Source organism: Pseudopipra pipra, chromosome Z (genome assembly GCF_036250125.1).
Source record: "Pseudopipra pipra isolate bDixPip1 chromosome Z, bDixPip1.hap1, whole genome shotgun sequence".
Taxonomy (NCBI): Eukaryota; Metazoa; Chordata; class Aves; order Passeriformes; family Pipridae; genus Pseudopipra; species Pseudopipra pipra.
The window spans coordinates 21,129,972-21,143,210 of NC_087581.1; the positions used below are offsets into that span (position 1 = coordinate 21,129,972).

The 13,239-nt window shown below is 34.5% G+C and overlaps 1 protein-coding gene across 6 annotated transcripts in view; it reads left to right on the plus strand.

The window, feature by feature from the left end:
- Positions 1-13,239, plus strand: part of AP3B1 (adaptor related protein complex 3 subunit beta 1) — a 149,203-nt gene that overhangs the window by 50,483 nt on the left and 85,481 nt on the right. For all 6 annotated transcript variants that reach the window (XM_064642434.1, XM_064642435.1, XM_064642437.1 and 3 more), the window contains exons 8-13: positions 1,814-1,975; positions 4,150-4,247; positions 6,422-6,476; positions 6,556-6,627; positions 9,046-9,108; positions 9,998-10,130. In XM_064642434.1, the coding sequence (XP_064498504.1) occupies positions 1,814-1,975; positions 4,150-4,247; positions 6,422-6,476; positions 6,556-6,627; positions 9,046-9,108; positions 9,998-10,130 (583 nt within the window). The remainder of the gene's footprint in view (positions 1-1,813; positions 1,976-4,149; positions 4,248-6,421; positions 6,477-6,555; positions 6,628-9,045; positions 9,109-9,997; positions 10,131-13,239) is intronic.

The following is a 13,239-nucleotide window of genomic DNA, read 5'->3' on the forward strand; positions in this document are numbered from 1 at the left end:
CAATGAGGATTGAATTATCCTCCCTGTGTTAGAGGAAGCTTCTTCAGTGCAGGGTTGTGACTCACCATGATGTAAGAATTTTGCTTTCAAGTTGCCTATCCTGTAGGCAAGAGAGGAATTCGTTTACCACTAGTCTCGATTTAGCATCCTGAATTTTTAGTTTAGATATGTGACTGCCACAAAGGTTTGTGGAAAGAAAAGTAAGGAAATGAAAGTACTTCACTTGCTACTGCAAAAGAAATCCAAGAGTTTGCTATGGATTCTGTAAAACACTGAGAGGACTGTCATCAAGTACTAAAACTTCTTTTCACATATCTTCTCATTTTTTTATTTTCAGTATCTTTTGAAATTGTAATAAAAACCACTACAAAATTGCCACCTTGATTCATTGTTACTTCTTCCCTCCCTCCCCCCTGGCCTCCTACCTCTATTGAAGACACTTCTATGGATTCTTTTACTACAACTGACTTTTGACCAAGGCATGCAGCAAAGGGTTGAAGTTACCCTTTCATGGTTTTCTGAAGACCTGTGTCTTATTTTAATCTCTAGCTATTTTTCCATTCACTTTTGATCACTTTGCTACTACCATCTGTAATTAAAAAAATACGTTTGTCTGTAAAGTAATTATGTCTCTTAAAAAAACAGCATTTGGGTATATGGATTAAGTAATTCACTTTAAACTGTTGTGTAGGGTTAGATATTCTTTAGATATTGACAGAGGTTTCAAAGGCAGGCAAGCCTTTGTGTAGAGTCGATATCTGGTACCAACAAGCCCATTGTAACGTGAATTGCTCCAGCTACCCAGTTATGTTCTTTGTCGCAATGAGATGCTTTGGTGACAAATTGAGATGGAAGAATTTAGGAGTGCAGACATACAAGTTGGGGAAGTCAGTAGCTTATTTCTTAAGAAAAGTTTTTTAACACTGAGTACTCTCAATATTGGTAATCCAGACCACAGCTTCTGAGATCTGACACTCCGTTTTATTCTAATCTTGATGGTTTCCATCTTAGTTTTGTTTAAGTTTATGGACTTTAAATGCAAATTAAATTTAAGCATAATGAAACACTTTAACTCTATTCTTTATCCATTTTTGTATCAACATCAGAAATCTTAAGATTTGTTGTAATTCATCATGTTTGCGTAAAATGTGTTCCTTTATATTCTTTATTTAGTTCTGTGGAGTAAACGAAAGGCCCAATTTACTAATATCTCAAATTTAATGAATTCTTTCAAGGTGGTGTATTGTTTTTTCAAGTGACGTTATGCGGATAATTCATAATTTTATTTAAACAGCTCAAGGATTTGTACTTCCTCAGAGAAGACCAGGCTCAAAATACCTTTTACCTACCTAATTTTTTAAAATAAACAAACTCTGTCCCTTTTTTTCAGATTTGCTATTTTCACAAATAGTTTATATATTACTAGAAAGGGAAGAATGCACATATTTACATTGTTTTCAAAAAAAGAGGGAATTGTAAGCAACAGACTGTTTTCAGAAGTGTCACTTTCAGCTCATAGGCTTTAAGTCCAAAAAATACCAATATACATACCTTAAATAGTTTATAGAATAATAATAAAAATATTTCATTTGGCAGTTCATCTTATTTCTAAGGAAATTTTGTATATGTCATTAATCTGTTTTCATGTCACTACATCTACTGCTTTGAAAAATGGGTAGAAAACCCTATAGGTAATTTCAAAAAAACTATATAAATCTTGCGTGCAGTTGTGATGTTGTATGTTACCTCCTTAGTGAATAAAACAAGTTGATTCAAAGATTCTCTGTATGTCTGTCATTTTGTCTTTTGGTAGGCTGATGAGGTGGTGGATGAATATAATGAAAATAATTTTTATGAATCTGATGAAGAACAGAAGGAGAAGGATCAGAAATTGAAAAGCACCTATACCATGGACCCAGATCACAGGCTGCTGTTACGAAATACAAAGCCCTTGCTTCAAAGCCGAAATGCTGCTGTATGACAAATTGCTTTTTCATTAAAATGTTAAACTACTAAGTATCTATGTTTTTAGAAAATTTAGGAAATTGAAAAGAATTAAAATCTACATCTCTTTACAAGTGTGATAATACTCTTTAGTAACTTCAGGAGAAGCTATTTCAAATTTAACTTAGCTTGTAAGCAAACGTGTGCACTGATTGTGGTACGTGCTCCAAATAATGTGGATAAACAAAGTATTAGCAAAAAATGTGAGAACATTTGAATCCAACTTAAATAGCATGTGATGACTATACCATAGCTAGCTTTTAATGCTAAAGCCTTCAGCAACTAGGATGGCACAAACTGTTTTAGTGGTACAGATCTACCAAGAAAATCATACTTATTATTGATTCATTAATTTGTTCTTTCTTTTGAGTCTCACATTTTAAAAGTAGACAATATACCCCTTGAATTATTTTGTCAGTCCAAGCCAGATTCATAGCGGTGTTGCCTTGGTAGGGTTGCAGGATAGATACAATGTCATGACTGCTGTATGATCTACATTATTTCCATGAAATTTTAAAATACGGGTAAATTTTTAGAAAGAGAAAAGGCTATGGTGATGGTGAATCATTGTGATGTTAATCAGATCACAGAATGTTATTTCTAACCTCAGCTTGTCCTGTCTTCAGGGAAAAGTCTTCCAGTGATAGTGAGTATTCACATCACTGCAAAAACAGTTACTGCACCATGATTAAGTCACCTTGCAATTATTCCTGATAAGCTAAGCAGATCAGGTTTTAGTTCTCCGTTGGAAAATACTTCTAGATTCCTAATGTCTGACTCCTCAAAATCACTTATAATCTGTGAGCAGACTTTGGAAACAAATTGATTAAGTTTTTAGAACTTTTTGCTAGAAATCACTGTTTGATGGCTATGATATTTCCTAATTTCGCATAAAGAACGGGTGCCTTTGATATGTTTGCCATCATACTTCGCTGAGAACAGGTTCAGTTACTTTTTGCTCACATTCCATAATTTTCTTATCACTGTTAAATATGGTCTTGGTTCTCATATTTATGATCTTTAACTTCCGATATAACAGTTAGATATTTAAGTGCACTTTGACAAGTGAAATCATGCTTCTTTCAGTTGCTTTGAATTGTTACACGGATATTCATACCTGTGTAACAATTCATACTATTCAAATACAGAATTTACTTGCAATTAAATTAATTGCTTTTTTTGTGACCTTACATTTTTCTTTGTAATAAAAGATACCTGTATTATATTGCTAAAAATATTTTGGTTATTTCCTGTTTTCAGATTTTTTAATCACTTCTTATTGCTTAATAATAATTTCTGTTTCATTAATACTAAGATTTAAGATACCGGGTGAAGTGTCATCATGATGGCTTTGGAGTCTCCTTTCTATGATTTGTTTGAAACAGAGAGTTATTGCGACAGTATTGTAGGAAAGGTTGTGACATGACATATTCATTAGCATAAAGGTCATATTTTGTCTTTTACTTATGAGAAAACTTAAAAAGAAAAAATAGTATGAAAAATAAAAAATAAAAGTGCATTTCACAGCAATTTCCAGTCTTGGCTCATAGGCAACATAAGCTGCTTATATATCTGTGTTTTGTTTTTTGCTAGCCAGGATATTAGTATACAACCCTGTAGTGTTTACTTTTTTTGGATTTGATATTTTAAAAGTTGCCAGTAAAGGCAGCTGTTGTTTTATAAATTACATAATAGAATAATGGAGTGAAATATTTTAACTGGAAAGTAGATAATAGATAATGAGGGATTTTGAACTTGTATTAATAAAGTCAAAGCACAACATTAGCAGAATTTTTAAAGAATATTTCTTCATTAATCTGTACAGCTGATGTTAGCAATACTGTCTTGTTAGGGATGATATTGGTATGTTTACAATTTGAATTTCCCTCTCATTGTGCCTCTTCCTACGACCTATTTATTATGGCATACAATAAATACTGGGAGGAAGTGAAGGTACTTAATTAGTAAAAATATATTAATTCTGGTGTTCTTCCTCAGTCTGCTTTGTTGATCTTGAAGACTGCAGGTAGGCACTTTGCTTTCTGAAAAAGAGTGAGTTGGTAGTTCTGCAGATCTGTAACAAATGTGATAGATATGTATGAACGATTTGAAGTTAACATGTTGTTTTGGATGTTCTTCTTTTAGGTGGTAATGGCAGTTGCACAACTTTACTGGCATTTGGCACCAAAATCAGAAGCTGGTATTGTTTCTAAGTCATTGGTGCGTTTACTCCGTAGTAACAGGTAGGTCAAGTCCGTACTTAACGTTACTAATTTTTTGTGAGAGCTTTTGTGCATACTTATTTAGCCGTAGTTGTAAGAATGCAACTGTTTCATTATTGGTTTCATTTTAAAATTGTCCTGTAATACTCATTTTTACTCAGAAAATTAGGATCATTGAAAGTAATTCCATCATTTTCGTTACCGCATCCAGGATCCTTCAATATTGTATTTCATTTCTGTGACTTTAATTCTAACAAGAATCTAACAGAATACTAACTGCCTTGTTAGTATTGAAATAGAGGCAGTACCAATTGATTTGCTTAGGGTATTGGTTTTTTTTTAATTATTGGAATTTATTAGAAATTTACTTCCACCCATTTGCTGCATAGAAGTTGGTTTTCCCTGCTCAGTTTTTGGATTTTGAACTTCCATGTATATATGAGACACTATTAAGATGTTTTCAGAATAACTTTCTAACTATACCTGGTATTTTTGTTTAGAACTTCGCTATGAGAATAATTTACATTTTAAATTCGTTGTTTGTGTCAAACATACACCAAGATTTTTTTTTAAAGTCACTTTTGTTATGCCTGGTAAGATTACTCAGAGGTACTTTAAATTTTGTAAGCTCTGTCACCATAGAGCTCTTTCTCTGTAAACTTCTACAGCTTACTCATGGCTAATATCTCTGTCATTTAAAAATTAGTAAAGAAGTAAAATTGGGTTATGTTTTCATGCTTTTATTTCAGGTAAGAATGAATCACTGTTATTTTAGTGTTTTGGTTTATAGTTCTCTATGCTTCTCATTCTCTGTACAAAGATAAGTAAAATGGCTAAAGCAATTTGGTATATGCACAGATAGAGTTAAACTCATACTCACAAGTAATATACTCATTTATACTCAAATGTCATTAAAAGAGAAGTCACTTCTCTCTTCTACCTCAACTAGTGCCTAAAATGTCACTAGTCTTCTGATTTTCCTATGTTGAGTGGCTTGTCTGTTCTCTGTTACCATTCTGGGTGAAACACTTCTGCTATTAGAGCCACTTTGAAATAGCTTTTGCTGTTTGCCCTTGAAGTTATGTGCCTATGGCCTTTAAATTAATGTCAACTAAACTATAATCTAGTTAGGGTGAGAGTACCTGAAAGAGCATTTCATAGCAATTTCCAATCTTGGTTCATCATGTGCAGCTGATTATTTCCATGTACCTATGTAAGAATTACACAAAATAGGTTTAAAAGATATTAAGTACATCTCTATTATTACTTTTCTTTGTAAGCAACAGTTGTAATTACCTTAGAGCTATTGAGTAAGAGGAGATAATGGGCATGATGATTTCTCTATTAGGATGTATTTGCAGCATGCAAGGTTTGAGCACTCATGGTTCAGAAAAATTGTGTGTAAATCATTGTTTAGTTTTTAAGCAATTGGTGGCACAAATTCTGCAGTTTAAAAGCTTTAGACTGGTACTCAGATTTCTTTTTTCTCACTCCTGCTGAGGTTTTGAACTAATTCATGAATTATGAGAATGCCCTCCAATCATGTTTAAAGTTTTTGTGTTAAGAATATTGCATAAATCTGTTGTCTGTATCTTAGGAAGACTATTATGTAAAAGTGCTGCTTTTTGATAGATGTGTATGCCTGCCAGTGTAAACCTTTAAGTCACAGGAGACCCTAGCCCTTCTTGAGAATTTTTAGAAAAATTATTTAAGACCAGAAAAGTCATAGCAATTCTTGCTAATTGTGCAAGGATTAACTGTTCTTGTAATTAATGCAGTCATTTCAACACTGCGGATAAAGGCAGTATGTTTTTGTTCTCCGGCTGAAATATCCTGAAATATTTGTTCCAAGAAGGTGGTTGAAATGTAAGGTTTTTGTAAGTGATTTTCATGATATTAAAATGATCAATGGATTTCTGGTTTAAATAAATACGCAAGGTCCACAAGAGGCACCATTACGCTGATGTGAGTGAATATTTTTGCATATTGGCATTTTAAAAAATAAAAACCTGTTTTCATGCGTCTTCTTGTAAAACAGATGATGAACTTGTAGCAGTTGTCTTCAATGTTTGTGCCAAAACAAATGTATAACTGACTTGGCATTCAAATAAAATTGGACTTTCTTTGCCATGTTTCATTTTTCTATATATCTTTAACTTTGTGGAATGACTCTTATTTTTTTTTTCACATTCTAGGGAGGTGCAGTATATTGTTCTGCAAAATATTGCCACTATGTCAATTCAGAGAAAGGTATACCCTATTTAGAATTTTCTAAATCATATTTTATTTGAAACACAGGAGAGCTACATAAATATGTTCTGATTTTCAGGGTATGTTTGAACCTTTTCTGAAGAGTTTCTATGTTAGATCAACTGATCCAACTATGATCAAAATACTGAAGGTGAGTTTAAAAACAAATTCATCTGTATAGTGCTGGACTAATCAGTTTTCAACAGGAAGGTAAAATCCTTTTCACTGATATGACACAGCTCATTCTGTTTGGTTTCTTTTCTTCGCTAAGAAATACAGAGTTGTGGCGCTTAGTTTAAGTCCACCAGCGTCCTTTGGGCTTGTCAGGCTGCCTGAAGGTTCTCGTTACCATGTTGCGGGTGGCAGATGGGCTGTGTTTTCCACTACAGTGTTTAAGACTTTTCAGTGATAGAGAGCACTACAATTTTTATCCAACCATCCATTCTAACATTGTAGAGTTTGACTGTTTTCATGCGAGGAAGAGAGTCTTTAATACTGTTAGCTTAAATGGAGTTTAAGTCTTTCCCCTGTACAAAATGGGGCAGTGTTAGAGTCCCAAATTCCCCTTGAAGTCAGCGTTCAACATGAGAAGTACTTTAGGCTTTCCTCAAGGTCACATCTCAGTGCATGTTTTTTGACTGTTGTCTTCTTGTTTTCTCTGTTCTTATTCTTTAACAAATGTGAAATCCTTGACAAAACAATAGCTAAAAAATTCTCTACTATTATGTGCCTTTTCTCTTGTTTTCCTTTAGGTTGTCTTAGGCACTTGTGTTTAGGAGTGGAAGGTACAGTTTTCTGAAAGAAACGTTTTTTTCTTATCTTCATTTTACATGCGTGTTGCACCCTCATTATATGTTCAAGAGGGGTACAGTCCAAGATGGCTATGCCAACCCCCTCTTGTTTTTATATGTACAACATTAAGTCTAAGTAAATTTGAGGCAAAAAGATATTCTTCACATTTAATGATTATGATAACTGTCAGGAATGCTGTCGGGAATGCCTGCCTTACTGTTATCCAAGAAAAGTCAGTCCCAAAATAATTGAAGTTGATCCATTTAAATTTCCATATGAGTTGATAATACAACATGGAAGATGTGGAGAAGTAGAAATTGGCGTTTTTCCTTTCGTTGTCTCATTTGTTTCTTGATGGCTGAAAAATTTAGGACAACCTGAACTGTTATGTGCGTAAGAAAATCTTGTGAATTCTCCATCTCCTGTAGTTCCAGCATGTCAGCTATAAGACAGAATGATGAGACCCATGGCAGTATTTCAGATGTAGGGGCACCCTGGAATTCATCTGCTGTGCTGTTTAGATTTCTATTTTGTTCCTTTTTTCTTCCCCAACATCAAGTTTGCCTTTTTGATCACTGGTTAACATTGAGCTTATATCTTCGCAGATATTTTAATCTCAATTTCTCAGTTATATTTAGTTGTAATCATCTCAGAGCTTGTAATTTTCTTTACAGGTCAGGTTTGTACACAATTGTGAACATTACTTTGCAGATACATGTGCTGAAATTTCTTTTGCCATTTTATTAACCAGTCCCCTACTACTTGGACCTTTTATGCAGCTTTTCTTAGTCAGCCTTTGTCTTCATTTCATGGAAAACTATTGCATCAGTTAAAACTTTGTCACCTATCTTCTCACTACTTTCATAATTCATATATGAAAAAGGCTAGCAGAGATATTTGTGATATTCCATTGATAGCCATCCTGTACTATAAAATAGTCTCCTTTTTTCCTGCCTGTTCATCTTTTTCATTTATCCTCTTGCTTTCTATGCTATACTAGTTATCTTTTATAGCCTTTGTTTATAGATCTCACCAAACTGTTTCTGAAGTTCTGGTGGACTGTATCAATTAAGTATCCTTTTCTGGGTGCCTCCAACTCAAGAAATACCACCAGATTGCTGAGTATGACTTCTCTTTAGAGAGACAGGGTTGTCTTTTTGGTTTACTTTATTCAAAGGTAAAACAGTCTGGAAGTATAGCATCTTAACAATATATGCCAAGTGTCGTATATCATCCTTTTGTTCATCAGGAATAAAGAAGAGAGTTTTCACAGTCTGATGTTGTTGATGTTGATTAAGATCTGAGGAATCTCATAGATGCAAGTGTTTCTTTACTGAGTTAAAGGGTCTTTTTTTACAGTTCATCTGAATATAAGAGACAATTTATCTCTCCCCATCTGCAGTTGTGACTTCCATTATTTCTTCTTACACTTGCTAGTTGTCACATGTTAAGGCCTGTTGTGTAACATTGGAAAGCATGCTGACAGAAGTATTTCATTTGATACACAGTGCAACACTAAAGCTAGAGCTTATAGAAAATGCATGACTGAACCCTACCATCCTGCTTTGAAAACTTTGTGAATACTAGCAAGGAAAATACTCCTCTTGAGTGCAATGCTGGTGCCAATTTATACTGACAGTGGTATACTCTGTTGAATTCGGAATGGTATTTTTAATAGTAGTATCTTTTACTTACATACAATAAAAGTATAGTGTGCATGTGGTACTGTTTATAATATTTTAACTCTTGATAAAATATCTAGTTTTTTTTCTTGTAGCTTGAAATCTTGACAAATTTAGCAAATGAAGCCAACATATCAACTCTGCTTCGAGAATTTCAGGTTTGTAGAGAAGTATACTCTTTTAATGTGAAATGCTCTCTTTTGCCATTATTGAATGTTTCTTTTAGATTCTTAGGCTTATATTTTTCAAGTTAAAGTCTTTTCCAGGATAAAATGTTCTCAAAATGGAAATATCGTGATGGATAATGGAGCTTTTTGTATATGGAGAGGAGTTTCAACGTTTTGTTTCTCACTCTCCTTCCAGCTACCAAAAAAAAATTGGGTGGTGGCAAAAACTCAAGCATTCTATATTCTTCAAACCAAATTCTACCAACTTGACTGACACTGTACATCACTATATGATAGGATCTTAATTTTAGCAGTATTTGGCCATCAGCATTTATGGCTGAACCTCACTTCCATAAGTCATTTGATGAAATAGTATTGTCTCCATTATCTTTGTGTATCAGCAAGATTCTGCCTATACTGTGAAACGGTTGTCTGTCCTTCTTTCTTTCCTCTTTGCTTATGACATCTGTTTTCATTGCTTCAGTTCTCTGGCTGGATTTCTCTGAAAGGTACTGGTTCTCAGGCAGGTAGGTTATTCATAGTTTCACAGATGCCCCTAGTTAAATGAACTGAAACCTCTCTGAAGAGAGAGCTCACCGACTCCGCCAACCTTGCACACAAACTAATTGCTGGTTTTGGTTAATTGCCCCCTGCCCCAAGCTTCTTGAAATCATAAGTTTGCATGGCCATGAGCAACCAAAGCTGGCAAGGAAATACTTTCTAAAAGTGACAATAAGGTGAAAAAAGTATGACTATTAATGTGCAATGTAGCTTTCTAGGTTGAATTTATTGTACAATATATCTGTCCTATGACGATAGTATGGTAAGTCTTAGTTTGACAAGAGTTATGCATTGACTAATGAAAATCCTTTTTCCTTAGACTTATGTGAAAAGCCAAGATAAACAGTTTGCTGCAGCTACAATTCAAGCTATAGGCAGATGCGCAACTAACATCACTGAAGTGACTGACACATGCCTCAATGGCCTTGTATGTTTGCTGTCCAACAGGGATGGTAAGCTAAATCTTCTGTTTATTTTCTCAGTAGCTGATGGCATGAAACCTTTTCTTAATGAGAATCACACAGAGCAGAACATGTTAAAAACCATGTTAGGGTTGACTTTTGTAAGAATTTAAGTGACAAGACTGGATAAAAATAGTGATTCTGGACTTCCAAAGGGTCTCATATTCACTGGGTACATATTTTCTCTTTTGTTAGTGAAATTAATTCCTTGTGGCCTGCAACTACATGTTTACCTATTTTTTTTTAAATACTGTACTTACTAAAGTGTGCTGTTTTGATTATCCTTGATAGCAGTAGTTTTACTGTTATATGTTTAGTTGCATCAAAGCAGTTAGCCTGTAGAGGGTGCTGAAAGCTTGGAATTTTTTTTTTTTATTGCATCAATGCCTAACTTAAAAAAACCTGTATTAAATACTTTTAGAATAAATAGCCCCAAATTTGGCTTGCTTTTGTAACGTAACTTTCTGTTATTTTTATATAGTGAAACAGAGTTGCAAATCACTAAGGAACACAAGAAGGAGCAGATAAAGTCATAGGATACAGCACCACTATAAATCAACACCTGATAATACTGTATAATCTTGCTAGTTGCCAATGAATATTGAAGATGATAAGTCAAGTAGAGAACTCGATGATTATATAATGTACAGTTTATGTGAATGTAGTTAAATATTGTAAATAGAGTTAGGAAATATATGGTTTAAAAATAATATCAGGAAGGAGGAAAAGCATGTGCTTTTTTGGGGTGCCCTGGAGTAACTAGAATTGTTCAGAGAACGTAGGTGAGATCTTCTCTAAGCTTTGAAAAGCAGCATTAGTGCCTCTCCATATCTGCTGGATATAGTTTCATGGTAATCATAAGAAAGCCTTTATTGGAGACATCACCTTGGCAGCACGTAGTCATCCTGTGGCCCACTAATACACTCAGAGCTTTCTCTTACTTGGTTTACGACCTGTGAATCCTCATTCTCAACCCCCTCACCTTGTATCAGAAATTCCTGAGAGGCCTCAGTGCTTTGTAGTTTTAATATATGTAACTTTAATTTCCTAGTGCTCTAGACCTTGTTTACATTTAAGCTTTTCTGATTATCAACCGTGTTTAAAATATCTTCCCGTATTGTGCTACAAGGCGTGTCTGCACAGCACATCTTTTTGTATTACATTCAGCAATTACCATAGTAAAAATACAAGCTTTAAAGCTTGTTCTTGATTTGCTTAATTCTACTAGCAATCTTCCTCTGAGTGAGAAGGCTCCTTTCAGCATGTACAAATCCCCATTTTACGTCTGCTTTAAATTAAATAATAAAACTATCACTTCAGAATACCAAGTTTGTTACTTAATAATCCTTTTTTTTGTTTTCTTGCTTTGTTTTGCTTTTTACTAAGAAGAAACAAAGATAAGAGGAAAAGGGTTTGTTTTCTTTTATCATAGATTGTCAATTTAATATTTTCTTCAAAGTAATTCTATGTATATACACACACACACATGCACGTCCATGTATACAAAGCTCTGTCTCAACGAGATTAGTTTTCTTGTCTGTTTCTAAGTAGTTGTCTAGCAAATAAAATTATCTTCTTGTGCTTACTGTTCTGAAAGACTGCAAAGGATATATTTAGGATCTTTTAAACCTGGCAGCTGGCAAATTGCTTTACCATAGTTGCAGTGTCTTTATTCCTTCTTTCAAGGAATGAATAGAATGGCATAATTTATATGGTACCTTTCCCCAGGTGACAGGAAATTACCAATAGTTTCGACTTACTGAATATACGAGTTCTGGCATGGTAAGGGAACAAAAAGAGATTTAGCCTGTGTAGCAGTCTTGGTTAATCTTGGTTTCCCCGAACTTTCAACCTTGAAGTATACAGGCAATCTGTTTGCTGTGTGACTTCTTTCATGGTCATTCGAAGCCTGGAATTAATTCTGCTGCTTTGCATAGCATGAAGCACAAGCTAGTAGATCCAGCAGGTTCTGAGGTCCATGAAAGCAGAGTCAGAGAGGTGACCAGACTAATTCTACCAAACCAAAATAGTATGCCAAAGAACAGGCTTTTGGCTAAACTGCCTTCTAATTCTATGCTCTTGTTCTGGAATGGCCTTAACTGTAGATATAACCCAACACCCGAGATATCTTGCTATAACTGACACAGGAGCTGTACAGTTCATCATTCTGGAACTTGTGTGCTTAGAGGCAGAGTGTCGTTCCAGAAACGAGGCTCTGGGGAAGGCAAGAGCTGCTCTTGAAATTTTCTTTGCGTATTTATGAGTGCTTATTTGAAGTCAGATTTCCCCTACTCAGGAAAGCTGTGAGCTATGGGAAAAAAAAAAAACCAACAACATTTGAACTACAGAAGCACGACAGAAACTAGAAAGTTCAATGATGAGACACTCAAAAAGCTTTGTGAAGAGCTATCCCACCTGGACCTGACTAACTCCTGAAGACACTGTTCTGTGTGAAGCTATGTTGAGGGCTGAGAGTTATTTTGCTTCCTCATCTGCTGAAGGAAGTACAAAAAGAAAAGTTGTTTTGGTTCCTCGATGTGACATTTGGCATTTGACTACTGCATTTTCCTTAAGCAATTGCATTGATAATTTCAACTGACCGCTGGCCGCACTGTGGCATAAAAGTCATTTTAGATGTAAGAGACAGATGGGATTATTGGAAGTCTCTTTTTTCTGTCTGTATATACTATATATAGCTATATTCTGCATATAATAGAAATTCTGCAGATTTTTCTTAAATGAGTGACTTTCATTTTCTGTTGAAAGGTGCAGGTTGAATGTAAACACAATTGTAGGATGTATAGCTAAAACTTTATTTTCCCCTATGAATCTATACAAACCCAGGAAAGTTATAAAATCACTGGAACTGTTAATGCATCAGGTAACTACCACATATCTAATGTAATTACTGTTAGAATGGCATAAAAGAAAAGCAACTCCTTATAGCATTCAGTTTATATATATTAACGAGGTTTCTGAGTTTTGTTATTTATAAGGATGGAAAAGTTAACCAGATTAAACTTTGTGTCCTTCTGAAAAGCAGAAACTTCAGGTTTGCCTGGATACTTAGTAATTGCCTTTTAACATTGTTTTTAACCAT